Source organism: Orycteropus afer, unplaced genomic scaffold (genome assembly GCF_000298275.1).
Source record: "Orycteropus afer afer isolate SDZICR_OR568_19922 unplaced genomic scaffold, OryAfe1.0 scaffold00042, whole genome shotgun sequence".
NCBI classification, from domain to species: Eukaryota; Metazoa; Chordata; class Mammalia; order Tubulidentata; family Orycteropodidae; genus Orycteropus; species Orycteropus afer.
This window is the reverse complement of record NW_006921629.1, coordinates 4,720,060-4,740,909: the sequence shown is the minus strand read 5'-3', so window position 1 is coordinate 4,740,909 and position 20,850 is coordinate 4,720,060. Positions and strand designations below refer to the sequence as shown.

The 20,850-nt window shown below is 36.0% G+C and overlaps 2 protein-coding genes across 2 annotated transcripts in view; one reads left to right on the top strand and one right to left on the bottom strand.

Moving 5' to 3' along the window:
- The window catches only part of NF1 (neurofibromin 1), a 388,569-nt gene that overhangs the window by 320,015 nt on the left and 47,704 nt on the right, over positions 1-20,850 (top strand). Inside the window, exons 37-38 of the mRNA XM_007937345.2 lie at positions 17,549-17,981; positions 18,573-18,913. Coding sequence (XP_007935536.1) covers positions 17,549-17,981; positions 18,573-18,913 — 774 coding nt within the window. The remainder of the gene's footprint in view (positions 1-17,548; positions 17,982-18,572; positions 18,914-20,850) is intronic.
- Positions 11,426-12,130, bottom strand: EVI2A (ecotropic viral integration site 2A). The gene has a single exon (XM_007937344.1). The coding sequence runs from the start codon at positions 12,119-12,121 to the stop codon at positions 11,426-11,428; it is 696 nt and encodes a 231-aa protein (XP_007935535.1). The 5' UTR covers positions 12,122-12,130.

Below are 20,850 nucleotides of genomic sequence, written 5' to 3'. Positions count from 1 at the left end.
GCTGGTCACATAGTCCTGCTGCTGTCCTTCATTTACTGATGAGCACCATTTTGTGCCAGGTCTTGTTGTAGGTTTAGAAGATAAAAAAAGATAAAATAGCTGCTGCTTTCAGGTTTTCTAGATTCTAATGGTAGAAACAAACAGGTAATTCATTATAATAACTTGGTAAGTATTCTCATAAAGATATGCAGGCAATATACAGAGAAACTAATCTAGCCTGCGAAGTTACCAGGAAAGGATTCTCAAAGAAAGTAAAACTTCAATGGATCTTAAAAGATCTGTAAGAATTAATTAAGCAAACAAAATATTCCAGCCAGAAAGAACACATAAGGGCACAGAAAGAGAAAAGGCACTTGTGTAAGTCTGGCAGGTAGTAGGGCTTTTATTGTGGGATGTGGTAGATGCTGAAACTTGAAGAGTTTAGTTTAGTTATACTTTTACCACTTAACTACCTATATAACCAAGAGAAAGAGTTACTTAATCTCCTTTTCTCAGTTGCCTCCGCTCTAAAGTGAGGAGCTATGCTAAGTCGTGAGTTGCTGCCCCCTCCCCCAAACTACTAACATTAACCCAAAAACCCACGGGCGTAGAGTCGGATCCAGCTCATAGCGACCCCTCCTTGGGTTTCTGAGACAGTATCACTATGGAAGTAGATTGCCCAACCTTCCTTCCGAGTACTACTAACATTAGGAAAAGAAAAATCTCCAGATGTTAGATCCTGGTATATATGTAGTGAGGCATGATTAGAGACACTATGATTTGTAGACCAATCTAAGGCAGATGTGATGTCCTGTTGCACGGTATGATAAAAGGAGTCCCCCACTCCCTGAGTTTTGCAAATAGCATGTTTGGGTACTTTTTCTATTGCTAGTCCTTTACACTGTCCTATATACCACTGATGAATTAACCTTCAATACATGTATAATCCTGTTTGAGAGTTCCTCATTACCTTCAAGCTAAAATCCTAAACTCTTTAAATGGTTATTTTCTGAGTTTTCCTCCACTCCATCTGGCTTAGGTTTACCAGTTCAGACTCAGTCTTGTGATTAAAACTTCTTATCTGGCCAGATTGCACCCCTTCCCTACCTTACTTACTTCTAAAATACACACTTTTAATTATGCTGGTTTTTACCTACCCAGAATATGTTCTTTTTTCCAAACCCAGACTCTTCTTCCCTATTCTAACTGCCTATCTAAACTCGTTCTCATCTTTCGAACCGCAGCTTCAATTCCCCTTCTTAAACCAAGTTCTCTGTGGCCGGCCACAGCCCAAACAGATCAACTCTCTGAATCGCCCTAGTTTTTACTGTCTTTATGGTTCCTTAGATAATTCAAAATACGTATACCCCAGTCACTCTTCTATTCTCTTAAATAATTATGTTTATTACTTTTCATTTGCTTTGAATGACTCCCACCCCCTCAAATGGGACTCTAAAGAACTCTGAACAAAGCAGAAAGAATGAAGAAAGAAAAGAAATACTTATCTAGAACATATGCTTTGCTGGACCACCCCTGATGTTTTGGTTCCCTAGTGCCACTCTGACAAGAATATATACCACAAATGGGATGGCCTTAACAAACAGGAGTTTATTCTCTTACAGTTTGGAGGCTTTAGTCCGAGTGCAAAGTGCTAGGCTCTAGGGGCTGGGTGAAAGCCCCTTGACCTTGGGCTTCAGCTCTGCCTTCTGCTCCTGGCCCGCTGAAGCTTAGAGGCTTTTCTTCACTCAGACAGCTGATGGCTGCTGCGACTGATACACCCAAAGTTGACAGGTAATAAAAAGGCACAGTCCCCATATTACCAAACCACACGGCAGGCCATTAATTCAAGTCCTTTGAAAGTCCCAAGGTCGGAAGAGCATGGCAGGCTGCTGAACAACGATGTGACTACATGCAGGGTTCAAGCATGCTATAAGCTAGAGACCATCCCCAAGGCTTCTCCTTATATTCAAGAAGCAGACCACATCCCTAAGGCAGCTACTCAGCTGCTCATAGTACATTCCACCATGGAGTTGATTACCAGTCTCATCATGGGGAATACTACATCCAGCTGCCCAGCCACTCAACCAGGCCCAGCCTAGATGACACACAAACATAACCACCACACCTGGTGTTTTTTTTTCATTTTGAAATTTTGTTTCATTTAAAACCTTTAATGACTGAGGAGGATGGGAGGTATCTTTGTTTTACTGACCAAGAGACAGATTTGAATGAGTTATACTATTTGTCCAAGATAAATCACTATTAGTAATAAGTTAGGAATTTGTACTCAGGATCATGAGTTTCCAAATCATATGCTCTTTCTACTAAACTGTACTGCATCTTGATTCCTCTACTGTGTAGTGATAGATAGATGTATAGTAGAGATATAACTAGGGGCTTGATCAACATTTACCTATATTGGACTTGTTCATTTTCATTTAACTTTTTTATTATTTATTAATACTTCTGCCTGGATATAAACAGAGACAATAAAATCAAGTCAATAAATTCTGGTTTTACCCCTTTTGCAAAAGATTTGATAGGGAAAACAGTTGCAATTTTGGGTCATCTCTAGATGGTCATCATCCATTCAGTTCCTCCTCATTATTTTTACAGATTACAAAAGGAAAGCGAGGGGTTTCAGTAGAAAACATTATTGTTCACAGTTTCATTTTCATTAAAAAAAAAAAAAAGCTATCGAAAGCAACAGAAGATACAGGCCATGAATTGTCTTCAGCCAAAACTGTTTCCTCTTTTGCTACTTTGTTTAAAATAAAAAAAAAACATACTGTTCCTCTTTTCAGTTAGCTGAGAAAAGCATTAGAGAAAGAAGAACGCAAGTGGGAAAGTAATTATAAACCCAGTGTAGGTTTGTAAGATTAATTTTTAGGTTCACATCCTCCTTTGTCAATAGAATGTTGGCAGGATGTTCAGTGTATGAAATTTTTGTCATTTAAGGATTACAGTGATATTAAAACCAGTTCCATTTTTTAACCTCTCCTTCTGGTTTCTCCCATTTGTGAATTAGCTGTCTGTTCTCCTAGAATCTATTGCTTCAGGATGCTAGAATCTATGTTACAACTTTTCTGTGGCAATTTAGAATAATACAGCAAAGGAGGAGGAAGATTTTCCAAAAGGATAAATAGAGGTTATAATAGTGAAAAAACTGAACTTTTCCAGCTCCGAGATACTGAGGCCAGTGTTGTTACCAGTGTGGAAAGTTATTTAGCATATGTATTCAACAAATACATAATGATGTACACCTGATGCTGTTTCTGCAAGGAAAGAAGGTAGAAAGAAAGAACAATATGGGACAGGGGGTAAAAAGAAGAAAATTTAGGATAAAAGGAAATATATAAGAAATACAATACAGTACAAAAGTATATACTAAACAAAAATTATAGTACATACTAAAGTAAAAATAATAAGTATCAAATATACAGAAAAGGGGCATTTCAGTTGGCTAAAGAAGGTTTTGAAAAGATGAAAAGTTAATAAGAAGATGGAAGAAAGTGGTGGTTATGTAAGTAGCAAGAAGTTGGGGGAGAAGACTGAAGTGTGGAAGATGGAACCACCTGATGCTGCTCTTGTCCCTGGCCTGTGTTTGTTGAGTGTGGAGAACTGTGGAGAGGAACTGCCTAAGATGGAGCACTTGAATGGCCATCTTCTCCAACTCTTTATCTTTAGTTTTCAGGCTCTCTTATCTGCCAGGTCTTTGAAATTCCTACCCCCCCAAACACACACCACCCTCCAGTACTACCCAGAATCATATCTGCCAATTACTCCAAAGAATCTGTGTACACACTATGTGAGATATTTCTGGAAATTCTTAAGCGTGCTGCTTAGGCATATATTCCAAATTTGCCAAGCTTCAGATGACAGTATTTTACTCATTAGACTGACACTTTTGATTCAGGTCCTTTGCTTTTCCTGAATATTTAAAACTTTCCAAAAAGAAGAAGAAAAAATACTGTTTTAATTAAGAATTTTCAAGACAATTACAGTGAAGCAAGAGTCCCCATGTAGTAGACATGTTCTCACAAACATAATGCTTAAGTAAAGGATCCAGCAGTTAATGCTAAGTTAATGCTAAGTAGGATATGATAAGAAATATATCATTGCCTTTTAAAGGGTATCGAGGAGACTTAGGGATTATGTCCTAGTCTAAAAGGCAGGAGTAGATGCCAGTATCAAAAATATCAGTATTCCAGTTACTTTAATAGAACAGAAATGAGTAATGCAGATAGAATAGATTAAAATTTAGTAGTATACGATCTTTTAACTAGTGTACTTATGAAACCATAAAAGGAAGAAAACAGCAATTTTATGTCTTGAGGAAGAGCTCGAAGGGCAATTGACCTTGAACCATGCTAGGGAGTATTTGATACCCATCTTTTATTGGTACTAATAGCTGCCATTTGTGGAGCACCCACTAAATGCTAGGTACTATCCTATTTTAATGAGTTAGATGGTAGTATGTTCATCTCACAGTAAAGGAAACTAAGACTCAGGGAAGTGGAGTAACTTGCCAGAGTGTCACAACTTCGGGTAGTGGCGCTGGTACAGAAACCATGCCAATCTTGTACCAACACCTGTTCCCTCTGTTAGACTTCACTATATGTGCTCACTGTCTTCTCATAGTAAAATTATGAAATAGGAATTCTTTCTGAAGGAAGTAGATGTAAGCTTTGTGAGAAGAGATATGTAAGTAACTTTTCTAACTAACAGGTAGTGAAGGGGAAAGGAACTACCAGAAAACCTATTTTAGACCTGTGGTTCTGTTGAGGGGGGATATTAGAGCTTTTTTTTCTTTTCTTTTCTTTTCTTTTTTTTTAATAGGAGTTTTGAATGGCTAGACTACAAACTGTTATATTTAGTAAGTTTCCTGAAAAAATTTGAGGTGACTTTTAAAAGACTGGACATTGATAGGCTTAAGACTGATATTTAGCAGAGTCAGACTCTCTTTGGGATTCATAAATTCCTTCTTAGTAGAATTATGTAGGAATTAATTGACAAACACAAGTGCTGTTAAACTTTAAATTAGGGACTGACCCTTGAAAAATATGTGGAGAAACCTTATCTAAAAAGAAAATAAAAATCTTTCATTTTCTGACTTCTACAATAGAAATCCAATATTGACTTGTATAAAGGATAATCATATGAAGTATCAAAATAGGAGTATTGTCTTATCACCCATTATGAATTTGTTATTTCTTGAAATTATGGGTCTATGTAGATTCTTTTTATTTTGGAGGGTATTTACTTAGTAATTGTGGTTTATTCATGGAATAATCAATCATCTTTTATGCATATTAGCTTTTTCTGTTGTTTATTCTGTGGGTGTTAACAAAGGTTATTTCTTAGGTCTATCTTATACTGTTTACTAAAGGCTTGGATAATATGGCATAAATACGTAGATGATGTGGATTTATGTATAAACATTTTCTCATAACATTTTTGTTTTGGCAAGCTTTAAAAATTAGTTATAATATTTTCATCTTGTTCCTTGAATATAAAATTCTATTTGTGTTAAAAATAAAGCAGATATAATGATAATCAAGTACATCTAATTTCCTTTGAAATTAGGTGAAGGTGGTGACTGTCCTTAGCATGGAAAGAAAAGATTTAAAAATTTTTTAATCTATAGATTGCATTATGTATAGGGAAATTTTATGGAAAGCAAATCAGAATTTTTAGCTATTAGTATTTTAGAGTTTTTAAATTCATTCATATTCTGTGGATTCTAGTTTTATATCTCACCATTTAGGTTTACCTGCCATGGCTATATTTTATACTCTTTTAATTACAGAACTCAGGTTGACAAACACTGTGATTGAATAAACCTTAAAAGGGCTTGTATTATAAAATCCTAGACAAAAATCTTTCTCCAAGGCAAACTGAACACAGTATTTTTTTTATTCCATGCATTGAAACCACAAAGCCTGTGTAGGTACATCTCAGAGTTGTTGAACTTAAGTTTAAAATACTAATGACATTGTTAGTTTATAAGATAAATTTTACATAAAATAAAATCAAACCAAATTGTGAAAATTTCCTTACCTCAGCTGTTAACTTCTTTTGTAGAATGCCAAATTCTTGTTCTAACTTGACATTTTGGTAATTTGGCTAAGAAAGCAAAAGGGGTGGTTCAATTCAGATTAAAAATGGTCCCCTTGCACACTGAAATGGTTTCTGTAGAAAAAGAGGAAGTTTATCAATAGTCAGTTCCGGAAGTGCAATAAACCACAAAATGACTAAGAAATGTACTAGTTTAACAAAACTTATTTTGAAACACAATTTTGAGTTACATGATTTGAATGCTTTAAATTAATCTTTGTAAGTAAACATTTGAGACTCTCTAATAATGTAATTATATAATTTAAATGTTTAGATTGGAGCTCTGGAGAGAAAAATTGTATACTCTAAGGGGAAGATGTCATTTATCACCCATAGCGAGATTTTTTTCTTAAGAAGTGAATGATATGTTCAGTTTATTTGTATGACCTTAGGCAAGTTGCTGCACTTCTGAGTCACCATTTCCTTCTCTGGAGTGGTAATAGTTCCCTTACTTGGCTGTTGGGAGGTTTAAATAAGTTAACATATATAAATGCTTTACACACGCTATGTAGCCAATGAAAGTTAATGTTATTTCCTAATACATAATTTAGGCAAAGACCAGATAAAAGTATATTTAAATTATTTTTACCAAATAATTTGCCAAGTGTTTTTTTTTTTTTTTTAGTTCAAGTCGACAAGTATTTATTTGATGTACCTACAAAATAGGTACTTCTCAATGGAAATTAAAACAACTTGGGAATCATTTTTTAAATAAGAAGTTAACTAAGGAAACTATATTGAAAACAGTATCTGAATAAACATTTCTTTGGGCAAGTCACTTAGCCTTCTAGCTCTTTCCTCATTAGAACAAACAAACAAAGAAACAAAAAAACCCAAACCCACTGTCATTGAGTGGATTCGGACTCATAGAGACCCCCATTGGGTTTCGAAGGCTGCAGATTTTTTCCAGAAGTAGTTTGCCTCATCTTCCTCCTACAGAATAGTTCGTGGGTTTGAACCATCAACTTTTGGTTAGCAAGCAAATGTCTTACCCACTATGCCACCAGAGCTTCTTTCATCTGAACAAGGGAGGTCATAATTCCTAATTTATGAGCATATTATGGGGATTAAGTAAATGTAAAATGCCTAGTATAATGCCTATTGTAATGGATACAATAAATATTAACCCTTGCCTGCATGAGTCTGAGTAACTTCAGCAACTGGTTTTGCTTTTTCCTGATCACGGAAGAACACAGAGATTAGTAAGACCTAGTTCATTTGTATTTATATATATATATTTATATAATTTATATACACAGGAGAACATACACATATTCAACAATTTCTACATGTACAATTCAGTGACATTGATTACATTCTTCAAGCTGTCCAACCATTCTTAACTCTTTTTTTCTGAGTTGTTCCTCCCCCTTTAACATAAACTCACTGTCCCCTAAGTTTTTTGCTAATCTTTTGAGTTGCTGTTATCAATTTGGTCCCACGTAGATCTTAAAAGAGCACAATGCTCAGGCAGCCATTCTTTACTAGTTAAGCTAAACAATTGTTTGGTTTTAAGATTTCAGGGGATATTTTTGGTTTAAGGTTTAAAGCTTATCTCAGGGCAATAGTTTCAGAAGTTCTTCCATCCTCCATGGCTATAGAAAAGATAGATTCCACAAGACTTTGGGATTCCATTCTGCATTTTCCTCCTTTTGAACAGGATTTCTCTATATAGTCTTTGATCAAAATGTTCAGTAATGGTAGCTGGGTACCATCCAATTTTTCTGTTTCATGGTCAAGGAGACAGTTGTTCATGGAAGCAATTAGCTATACACTCCATTTCTTCCTACTTTTTCCTTTTCCTTCAATGTTGCTTTAGCTATTCGGGACCTCTTTGCCATTCTGTATAAAGCTGAGGATTGGTTTTTCCATTTCTATAAAGAAGGCTGTTAGATTTTTGATCACTATTATGTTGAATCTATAGCTCTCTTTGGGGGTAGTATTGACATCTTAACAGTATTAAGTCTTCTAGTCCGTGAACATGGAACATTTTGGCATTTATTTATGTCTTCTTTAATTTGTTTCAACAGTGTTTTTAAATTTTTATTGTATGCATCTTTCACTTCCCTGGTTAAATTTATTCTCAAACCAAAAACCAAACTCACTGTCATGGAGTCGATTTGACTCATAGCGACCTTTCCTTGGATTTCTTAGGCTGTATCTCTCCGGAGCATAGTGCCTAAGCCATTTAACTGCTAATCAGAAGGCTGGCAGTTCATACCCACCAGGCACTCCTCGGAAGGAAGATGGGGCAATCTACTTCCGTAGTTTTACCGTCTCAGAAACCCAAGGAGGGGTCCCTATGAGTCAAAATTGACTCGATGGCAGTGAGTTTGGGTTTTTTTTAATTTTGATCTCTACGGAAGTAGATTGCCTAATCTTCCTTCCGAGTAGTGGCTGGTGGGTTTGAACTACCAGCCTTCTGGTTAGCAATCAAATGCCTTAGGCACTATACCACCAGTGTTTTATTATCTTGGATGCTATTGTAAATGGAATCATTTCTCTAATTTCTCTTTCAGATTTCTCATTGCTAGTGCATAAAATCCCAACTGATTTTTGTTTGTTGACCTTGTGCCCTGCAACTTTGCTAAATTCCTTATTAACTCTAGAAGTTTCCTTGCTGACACTTTGGGATTTTCCATGTGTAGGATCATGTCATCCTCAAGTAAGGATAATTGTACTTCTTTCCCAATCTGGATATGTTTTGTTTCTTTTTCTTGCCTTATTGTTCTGGCTAAGACTTCTAATACAGTGTTGAACAGAAATAGTGAAAGTAGGTATCCTTGTCTTGTTGCCAGTTTTAAGGGGGAACACTCTTACTCTTTCTCCATTAAGTATGGTGTTGACTGTTGGCTTTTCGTATATAACCTTAATCACATTAATGAACTTCCTTTCTCTTCCAGTCTTCTTGAGAGTAAGACCTAGTTCTTACCGTCAGAGTACTTATAACTTGATATGAAAATAACTGCTTTTTTTATTTTTTTTAAGGGGATATAATGTACAGCAGAATGTAATCAAAATTTATAAATCTTTTAAATCACTGAAAATCCTCAAATTAATCTGGTGGACCATTAATATTCAGGGGTAGAAAATAAATTAAAAGGTTTTTTTTGTTTAATAGTAACTTACTTAATTTGAACTCAAAGATACCTTACCTATCATCTTTAAATACTTCTTAAGCTTGGAGAGGAACCACTTGTCATGTTCATGACCTATCATTGGATGTTAATTATTCTGAGGATGAATGTTTAATAAACATGTAGGAGTGATGAATTTTACACATTGCTACCAGTGAAAGCGTTTCTGTTCTGTTAAAATATTGGACCTGTACATTGAATATGAAAACAATTGTCTGATTAATTACTTACTTTTAAAATGAGACTAATTTGGTTTAATTTCCTCTGGCAAGTATTTATTTATAATACTTGAATCAAGGAGTGCTTCACAGTTAACCAGTCTTTGTTACAATATCTCAATTTTGCACCAAATGGCAGTTTTGCCCAATTGCATTTCCAGCCAGGGCCATTTTTTACCCCTCAATAGATAATCTGTCATCACCATGATTGGCATAGTCCACCACAACACACATATCCTGAGCCCAGGCTTCCTGACTGTTTCTTGCTTTCCTTTTTACTTTGTTGGTAAAACATGGTCATGATTTATTGTTAGGGAATGAATTTTTTGACAGATTGGTAATAAATTGTAATGCAGTTGTCTTTATTTTTCTTCCCTCATTTTAAGTTGTAACCTAGATCTTTGGAACCACAGAACTTTGAAGAAGTAAATTTGATGGCCAAGAACAGTATCACTTAGAGAGTTTTGTGAAAATTATCAGTGCCTGGAGCCTCACCCATTCCAGTTGAATCAGAAGGGGGAGAGAGAGGAGCATTAGTGTTTTAAAAAAGCTTTTTAGGTGATTCTGAAATGCAGCCATGGTGAGAAATCACTAACCTAGAAAGAGCAGTCATAAGATTGTGGTTATATTTAAAAAAAAAAAAAAAAAAAAAATTGATGCCCAAAATGAATGTTCATTGAAACATGAGATATTTAATGGTGTGGCATAGTCTTTAGTTAGTATGCCCTTGTCCTGTGTCAGTTTCAGTAGATAGTTGGAAAGTTTCTTAAATCACCTCTTGAAATATATTTAATTGAAGATGGAAGTCTTGATTTAACTATGTCACATTTTTTAAAGGTTAAATACCTAAAGCATTTGTTTTCCAGACTTGATGAATACAACACACACATTCCTTTTCTCGTGTCATGTTGTATATTACTGAAAATTGAAATAAAAACCAAAAACCAAACTCAGTGCCATCAAGTTGGATCTGACTCATAGTGACCCCTCCTTAGGTTTCTGAGGTGGTGTCACTACGGAAGTAGGTTGCTCAATCTTCCTTCCATGAAATGGCTGGTGGGTTTGAACTGCCAACCTTCTGGTTAGCAGTCAGATGCCTTAGGCACTACGCCATCATCTTTTAGGCCACTTTGGCATCCTTGAAGTCCAAAAATTAGCCAGACTTTGGATATCTGCTGTTAATACTCCAGTAAGTATTTATAGAAAAGATGCATGTTATACTTCAACAATAAGACATACTTTACATTTATGGTTAACCTTTTGGTGTGGCGATAAACCTCATCTGTATTAGTTGTGGCCTGTTTCCTATAGATCTCTGCAGTATATTCTCTAAGATAATAAGTATAGCTATACATAGTCACAGTTTTATTCCAACTAGTCTTAATTTATCTTACAAAATTAAAAGGTTTAATTTAATATTTGTAGTAGAAACACATTTTGTGTCCTATATGTAAAGATGAAAATATCTAGCCTAAATTAGCTCTGTTGAAATACGAACTGGTCTGCATTCTGCCACATCCGACAAAGAAAGTACTGTTAAAACTATGCGGTTCAACTCTATATGTTAAGAACTCATCTCTCTTAGATGTTGAAGCATTTGCTCAGCTCTAAACTCGTTGAAGTTTAATTACATTCAAAGAAAGATCTTCTAACAACTGTTGCTGAATAAAGAATACGTGTTTAATTATTTCATTCTACCTCTGCTGGCCAGCTCCTTCAACTCATCTTACAAACCTTCCCCAAATACTTACTTGCTTTTTAAAATATTCAGTGTCAAGACAAAAGTACATAGTTTAAGTAAATAAGGAAGCAGGCATTCTTCTTCCCTTCCCACCTACTTGATCCTAAATTGTAAGGCCTGACATGTCAAATTTTAGATCACTAGACCAACCCTTTGGCATTAAATACCAGGCTGACTTCATCTTTACTCCATAATCTTTCTCATTGCTACTTTTTTTTCCATTAAAGCGTCTGTTAGTTAGTGAGTTTTTCAGTTCCTTCCTCATCTTTTCTTTCCCTTGTAACTGTGAGCACTCCAGTGGATTGCATCATTAGGTTGGGTCCTGTAAGTTGTTTTGCTCTTTTCCAAGTGTCTGAATCAGCAGGCCATAGACCACTGCTTGCCAGAAAATCACCATTGCTTCTAGGCTGACGCTTTCCTGCTTGTTTTGATCTTCTGAGAGATGAGACTTTGTTTGCCAGAATCACAGTGGATAGAAATAGAAGAGTACAAATAAGAAAAAGCACTGCGATTATAATGAAGCAAATTAGCATGGCCATTTTGTTGTTGTTCTCGTCACAGATATCCTTTTTGAAAATTTCACTGTGACTTTTGCTTGTATTTTCAGTGTTCTGTACTGTTGGAGAACTGTTTCTGACAAAAGTAGGTGTATGAATCTCCTGTTCAGCTGTAGGAGTTACAGATATGATGTGAGATGATGTTGCTATTTCAGGCATGCTTGTAGAATTACCTTTATAATCTACTTCAAGAGTTGTAGGATTTGTGTTAATGTTTTCTTCTTGGTTTTTGCCTGTCTTAGTTTGAGTAACTGGATTCCAGACAGTATTGTTAGCCCACAGATGGGTATAGTTTGCTTTTGTTGCAGGGGACAGAAAAAAAATTGTTGTCATCAGGAAGGCAAGATGCAGGTAATGTCCCATGAGTTCCATGTCCGTGAGTATGCTGGTAATCTGTTGAGATAGCAGTACAATTTGTTAATTTGACAAGGAATAAAGGTTTCTCATTTTGGTAGTTGTAGTTGAAAGCTATAAACTCACGCATAGCATTTGCTGTCCTGCTCAACTAAAATTTGTGTTCTGTTCTAAGGCTTTGTATAAAGAAATATTTTAACTTCTATTACACTTTTAAATGCTAGAAGTTTGCATTACAATAACTATTAATCATTTTAAACTGAACATGGTGGCTTTACGTAGTCTTCTTCCTTTCAAGCATTTAGACTTCAGCTTTGAGTCAGATACTTCTGCTTTTACTTTCTTGATTCCTCCTTTTACAGAAAAAGATTCAAGGATCATTCTTGCAGAAACTCTCCACCCGCTAACAAATGTGTCACCAGTCTTTATATTAAAGGAGAAAAGTGGCCATGAAGCACTTTGGGTCATGTATGACTTTTTTGGGGGGGCGGATGAGAGGTGGAAAGGAACAATCAAAAGAAAGTGGACAGTCTCAAAAATTCAGCAAAAGTTACTGATTTTTGTTCATCATTAATTAGACCTAGCCTTTTTCTATGAGAAATTTAACATAATTTTAGAAAGAAATGGTACAATAAAATAAAAGAAATAGGGTATCAGGATCATGGGTATTTAGAATGAAGTAGAAAAACAAGATACGCTATAAGAGTTTCAAAATTAATTGAAAAAGTTGAGTTTCAAGTTTGGTTTGAGTTGCTTGGAAGCTAGTGCAAAAAGGTGACAATCAAGTTCTGTTTATAATTATTATCCACCTTATGACTGAAGATTTAAATAGAACTGGCATGTTTATTACAGGTGCTGGTAATCTAGCAGAAAGATTTTATCACCTCCATTAAGATTTCTCTTTTATAATAATTTACCAATTTGTGTGAGCTTATTTGATAATATTTTATTATTAGCATTTATTTAAGGGAACTAGAAACAAAAAATCTAGATTGTTCTCCTGAGATTGACTGAATGAAGTTGCCTGTTTAAAAACCCACTGTATTGTTTAGAAGTTCTCAAACTTAAATGTACATGGAACTGTTATTTTAATTTTTTTAGTGTAGCTTAGGATTCAGTATGTGTAGATGGGGCCTAAGATTCTGCATTTCTAATCTCCCAAGTGATAAAGATACTACTGTTAGTTTAGGAACCATGCTTTGAGAATCAAAGTTTTATAAAAATAGTTTGTTACATGCCATTAGATAACATATGTACACCATTGATACACAGAAATTGAGAGTAACACGTGTGATATGTTGAGTTATACAAACAAAAGTTGTTGTTGTTGTTATGTGCCATCAAACAAAAGTAGCATATAAGAAACAATACTAACTGGAAACTAACATCTGAAATAACATTTTACGTTAATAACAGGAAAAATCCTTATTAAATGTTCTAGAATTAAGTTCATTTTTTAGGCTATGACCTTTAACTGATTTTCACAGAATAATGCTCAACTTCAGCTTTTGATTTGAAAGGCATAAATCTTTTAATACTTTTAGGATTCTATCACAATGAGAAATACTTGAATTTGAGTTAGCAAGTAATTTCTGTCCTTTTATACTAGACTGGACTTCTGCATTAGATGCTGAAATGATTTAGAGTGGGTTATTCTTGTCACATTAGTTCATTAACAATGTAGTATGCATCATAGCATTTGTACACATTTTAACAGTGGTTACCAAGGATTACTGTGAGTCGGAACCAAGTTGATGGCACCTAACAATAACAACAACAACAAAAAAAAAAATCTCGGGACAGATAATAGACCCACTGTTGATTGTCTTCAGTCAGATGTACTGCCATCCCGAAATAAACAAACTGTTGACAAAATGAGACTTTTTCTTACTCTTACAGATGGCTAAGAATTAAGAACTCCCTCTGTGTCCCTAATTTATGCTATGGAGGCTATGCTATGTTATCAATCATTTTCTTTATCTGATCATTTTCAATAAAATGCATAATGCCTAAGCATTAGTCATGAGAAACTCATTTTTTTTTTTTTAAACTTTTTATTTTTCCAAGTAAGGCATTCCAGTTCATTCTTGGAGTCCAAATTCAGACCTTCCTAATCTTTATTTAAAACTATGTTGATTGTAAATTTTTCTACTTCTAACTTAAGTTTTACTTAACAGAACAGAAAAATATAGAATGCATTTTCAGTCACTTAGGATTTTACTCTGTTAGTGAGATTCTTAAGTACTATTTGAAAGTACTTCCTCAAATATGAATCAGTGCAAAGTTACAAGTGAAAAGGTGTAAGAAAAGCCATATATATATATATATATGTATATATGACCTACCTTATGAAATGCTTGGTCAGAATCTGTTTATAATGTGATTTTAATAAACCACGTCTTTTCTTCTCTTGAAGCACAGCTTCCAAGTAATTTAAAGCAGAATAAACTTGGAGATAAAGAACCTTAAAGTAAATCGGCAGTAAAAAAGGATATTCAGCTAGTTTTCCACTTTTAAAGCCAAACCACAGATAGATGACACATTTCCTTTCCGCTGCAACTAAAGCACATGTCAGAGGGAAAAAAAAAAAAAAAAAACCTCCAGTGGTCTTGTTGGCCACTGGAATGACAGGAGGCTTTGTGAAACAAATCCCGCCCCCAGAGCATGGAGGATTTTCCACTTAAGGCCTTTTGACCTTCTGCTCTCGTTATATATGCCTGCATTAGTATCACTCAAGATTATGAAATGGCATCTTTCCTGCAGCATTAAAATCTTCTCTAAAAATTTCATTTGTATACCATAGACGGATTTGATAACATGAATCTAGAAACCTGGGGTATTGGCCAGATAATAGAAACAGTGCTATTTATGATTGGCATCTCAAATTATGGAACTACAAAATGATTTGAGAAAAAAAGTCTAGCTTACATGGGAAAGAAAATGCCTTTGTGTCATGTAGTATGTATGTTTGGCACAGTGGCTGCAATGGTGGGTTCAAACACAGCAATGATTGTGAGGATGGCACAGGCCTAGGCAGTGTTTTGTTCTCTTGTATATAGTGTCACTATGAGTCAGAACTGACCCCACAGCACCTGACAACAACAACAACAACGGGTGCATGCACATACCTGTCTGTGTCCTGAAATCACTTCAGACTCATCTGTCTAAAACAGACTTGATTTTCCCCGCACAAGTAGCTGTTCCTTATGATCTCTCTGTTCTGCTCATGATAGCAGCATTCATTTTTACCTCAAAGACTCCGTACATAGCAAGTTCTTTTAATTCAAGCCCTTTCTTGCAGCCCTGATCAGGCCTTAGATTGTATTGATCCTTCTTATATCCTTAGATCAATTTCTCTCTCTCTTTTTAGTTTCACCATAGTATTTTAGATCCTTGTTAGGCTATAATTAGACTGTAGCTTTTTTATTAGCCCCCCTCCCCATTTCATTTTGCACGTATCGCTTTCTTTGAATTGGTGATTGAGAAATTTTTGTGTACATAAGTAAACATCAGATGAGAAGGTTGTTCACAAGTGGTGAAAATTGCCAGACCCCACTCCGTAGATTCATATTTAGTAGAACTGGGCGGGGGCAGAAAATGGCATTTTTATCAGGCGCCACAGTTGATTCTTATGCTAACAGTCCATGGAACATACTATGAAAAACACTGAGGCCCCAGGAGAATATCTAAGCCCCCTGGTTAAACAGTGGTTAAGGTCCCTTAATAAATTGGCTGTTACCTGTTTTTCATGCTTTATGTCTCAAAACTTTCCTACATGAATCCTCCATTTCTGCCAAACTAGCTGACTGTTTCCTCAACATGTCCAGTTACCTATTTCTTTTCCACTGTCTCTCTTCCCGAGGCTTGCTAGATCCCCCTCTTGCTGTGTTCTGTATTTCACACGGACTCAGTTCAGCCACTGCATGTTATGTAGAGCTTTCACTGACTACCCAGTTGGTGTTGATCTCTCCCTCTTCTGAACTCAATAGCTGTGTTCTTCTCTGTAGTTCTTTGATAAGTGATTGCTTTTTACCTCATTTCTTTTATCTTGAAATATTTTTCTTTTGTTTTAAATCATTTAGTTTGCCTTATTTTTTTTTTTTTCTTATCTCTTCTCCAAAAGATTAAGAGCTCTAGAGGTGAGGATATTTATCTTACTCTACTTACAGTACTGTTGCCAGAGTCACCAAATACAGAATATTAACCAAACCAAACTCACTGCCGTTGAGTTGGCTCCAATTCATAGCAACCCCTGCTTGGGTTTCCAAGGCGGTATCACTATGGAATTAGATTGCCCAACCTTCCTCCCAAGGAGTGGCTGGTGGGTTTGAACCACCAGCCTTCTGGTTAGCAGTCAAATACACTCCACCACCAGAGCTCCCATACAAAATACTGTTGTTGTTGTTGTTATGTGCCGTCAAGTCAAACCCGACTCATAGTGACCCCTCCTTGGGTTTCCGAGGCAGTATCACTACGGAAGTAGGATTGCCCAACCTTCCTTCCGAGGAGTGGCTGGTGGGTTTGAACCGCCAGCCATCTGGTTAGCAGGCAAGTGTCTTAGCCACTATGTTACCAGAGCTCCCGTACAAAATATTAGGGGTTAGTTAATATGGATTATTTCCTTTTGAAATTCTAGTAACATGTTTTTCAAGTCTCTCTCATCATCTTCATCATGTCTACTGACATCAGTTAGTGAGTTTTTGTTTACAAGTATTGTGTGTCCTAACATGACTAAATGGAAAAAATGGAGTTTACTAGATCACACAACTGAATAGCCCAGGAGAGATATTATCCAGAACTCAGATTGTGTAGTCAGGGTCCTGGTTTCTTTCTTAGTTTCTTAGCTCCTTCATACTCCAAGATTTGAGCTAGCAACTCCCAGGGCTGTGTGTTTACTTGTTTATAAACATCAGGAAAGAAACAGTCTCATTTCCTAAAAGTTTAAACCAAAGTCCCTGAACCAGGCCTCTTTGGTGTTGGTTGTCCTGATTTGAGTCATGTGTTCAGTCCTGAAACAGTCTTTCTGGTCAGCCTTGAATATATGAATAGACTAAAGCCATTTCAGTTCTCTCACAAACTCCAGCCTAGTCATTTCCACCACACTGTTCAACTGGGACATTTGAAAGGCCTAGAGGCAACCAACCAATGTTCACTACTTTTCTTCCTTCCTTGACTTGATCGGCAAATGTGTTTCTTGAGTTTTTGTTGTTCAAAATTTTTATATTGGAGGTTTATCTCTTCCCTTTTACTTTAGCCTTACTTAACAATACCTAAAGAACAACTGAATTCAAGAATGGGTCCAGACTTTGTATAATTGTGTTATATTATTGTTAGTTCTCTATAGAAAACTAATCAGAAAATAAAGGGATAAAATAGATTAGTAATACTTGTATATTTATTTAGAACCCTGTTAACAGTCTGTGTCTTTTTTGTCATTTTTCTTAGGTTCAAAACTGGCCAAATCAATGGTGACCTGCTGATATACCATGTCTTGCTGACTTTAAAGCCATATTATGCAAAGCCATATGAAATTGTAGTGGACCTTACCCACACTGGGCCTAGTAATCGCTTTAAAACGGACTTTCTCTCCAAGTGGTTTGTTGTTTTTCCTGGCTTTGCGTATGACAATGTCTCTGCAGTCTATGTCTATAACTGTAACTCCTGGGTCAGGGAGTACACCAAGTATCATGAGCGGCTGCTGACTGGCCTCAAAGGCAGCAAAAGGCTCATTTTCATAGACTGTCCTGGGAAGTTGGCTGAGCACGTAGAACATGAACAACAGAAGCTCCCCGCTGCCACCTTGGCTTTAGAAGAGGACCTGAAGGTTTTCCACAATGCTCTCAAGCTAGCTCACAAAGACACCAAAGTTTCTATTAAAGTAAGTCTCACTTTGTGTTACATAAATGATTCATTGCCTTTCCTCACTTACCAGACTATATCCTGGCTCTTCTGGGTGTCCTCCTATAGTGAGTCAAATGTGAATTAGTTCCAGATGTAGAAGACCAAGATTTCTATCTTCATGGAGGGTCCTGCAGAAGAAGAGGTGTACACTTAATTATGTTCTAGGTTGGGTTGGAGATAGGAGAATATTGCAAAGAGGGGAGTTTGCTATATATTCTTACCTTCAAATGGTAGAAAATTACCTAGCCAGAGTTCTGATTAGTACATGTTTTGTGCAGAGTGAGGAACACGAACCTTCAGGATACAATCAGTACAGTAATTGTCTATACGATTCTTCACCTTTTTAAAACCAAAAATAAAACTTTTATTTTAAAATGTTATCAGTCTCTTAAGAGTGTTTACCACAATAATTATTGAATCTGATTAAATATATAATGGTAGTAACTCTTCCTTAAATAGCAAACATGGTGTTTTGATTGATTGGTTGGTTGGTTTTTAGTGCCTCTCCAAAATCTACATAATAGGATTTCATTTTTCTATGTCCCACCCCCTCACTACCACTTTCCAGGTTGGTTCTACTGCTGTTCAGGTAACCTCTGCAGAACGAACAAAAGTCCTAGGACAATCAGTCTTTCTAAACGATATATATTATGCCTCGGAAATTGAAGAGATCTGTCTAGTGGATGAGAACCAGTTCACCTTAACCATTGCAAACCAGGGCACACCACTCACCTTCATGCACCAGGAGTGTGAAGCCATTGTCCAGTCCATCATTCACATCCGGACCCGTTGGGAATTGTCACAGCCTGACTCCATCCCCCAGCACACCAAGATTCGCCCAAAAGATGTCCCTGGGACACTGCTTAATATCGCATTACTTAATTTGGGGAGCTCAGACCCCAGTTTACGGTAGGCCTTTTATATAGTCTTACTTCAACTTTATTCAAGGTTTGTTGCTTTTTAAATGAAGTCACTTAATAAACTTTTAAAGCAGCCTCTTTCTTAATACTGTAAATAGGAAGGTATGCTCTGTTGGTTAAAACCAGCGTGACTTCATCCATGCTGGGTTGTGCACATGAACTGTGGAATTCTGGATAGAATGATTCACACTAAACCAATATGTGTTCTTTTTCCAGGAAGCTTTCATCTGAAATAGGAGATAGTAAAAAGAAAATGTCTTTAAAAAAAATCGACTTTAAACTAAGTCTTTCTTCCTCTGAGTCTTCTAATTAAGTGTCCCCATGTTCAAAACTGTATTACTATTAAGTTTCCTATCAGATTAGCACTGTTTGACAGAGGAAGGCCTAATGTTCAGTAACTGAAATAGTAACATTATTGCATACTTTCCAATTCTTGAAGGAAATCTTAGGACAAATATAGATGTCATCTGAGTATAGTGTAATTAGTTCTGTTTAGGCTTAATAATTTGAATGTGGATGTGGAAAGAGCAGGGCCTGTGGAATCAGTAGATTTGCTTTAAATCTAGGTCTACTATATTCTAGGTATATATGACTTTGGGCAAGGTACTGACATTCTCTGAGTTCTAGTCCTCATTTGTAAAACGAAGGTAATAGTGCCTACCTTGTATAGCTACAGAGGTTTAACAAATAATATAATAGTAGGATAGTACCAACCAAAAAACCCATTGCCATAGAGTCATTTCCAACTCACAGGAACCCCCATAGCATTTCTAAAGCTGTAAATCTTTATGGAAATAGACTGCTTCATTTTTCTCCCATGGAGCTTCTGGTGTGTTTAAACTGCCAGCCTTTTGGTTAGCAGCCAAGTACCTTAACCACCGTGCCACCAGAGCTCCAATAGTACAGTATAGCACCTAACAAATAGTTTGTGCTCAATATGTATTATCCCCCTTCCCTATCTTCATCTCTTCATACCCCTTCCTTCTTTCCCACTTGCCTTTTCGTGTTAGAATAATTCTTTGTCCCAAATAAGACTATCAAGATTTTTATAGATAAAAATTTTCAGTTTCCATAAATCTTCCCCAGGGTTCATAATATACCCAGGTTTTATACTTTTAGGATCTCAGATTCTCCCTTATTTAAAAGAGGGAATTGGGCAGGGCAGATCTACTACAAAGATTCTTTATCTTATCTGGTGCACAATCTCCCAGAAATTGTAGGCAAAATTTTGTGTTTGCTTGGCTTTCATTATCTCAGGTCCGTGACATACATCCCCAGTTTGAGGAACCACAGTTCTTTATAGCTTGTTAAAACATATAGAGTAAAACAATGTCAAAATAGTTTAACTCAGAATTCCTACAGATTAGTAAGAGATACATAAACTTAGAAATGGTAACATTAATATTCTCATTTTAGGAAAATGGAGCTATAAACCTGCTTTTGGTCTCTAATTCAAAATTCGTCATACAAGAAAACTAACATTCTTCTAAGAATTACTAACTTGAGTGAGCCTGCATTCTTTTCTAGTGAAATAAAGTAAGCTGGTAGCTTCTCCTCTTCACAGAAGCGTATCATCCCAGGCGAAAAGCCTTTACATAGACTTATATTTCAGTGGCTTTTTCTCCCTGTGTGACTGTAGTGTAAATACATGAGCAACATCGCAGCACTATTTACGATAGCCAAAAGATGGAAACAACCTAGATGTCCATCAACTGAGGAATGGATAACCAAACTGTGGTAAATACACACAATGGAATACTATGCAATGCTAAAGAATAATATATAATCTGCAAAACACCGCATAACGTGGATGAACTTGGAGGACATTATTCTGAGTGAAATAAGTCAATCACAAAAGGACAAATATTGTATTAGTCCTTTATTGTAAAAGTTAAGGAAAGGTTTATCTATAGAAGGAAATTTTCT

What these genes read in the sequence shown, in the direction of transcription:
- EVI2A (XM_007937344.1), bottom strand. Translation starts at nt 12,121, where the DNA reads ATGGAACTCATGGGACATTACCTGCATCTTGCCTTCCTGATGACAACA.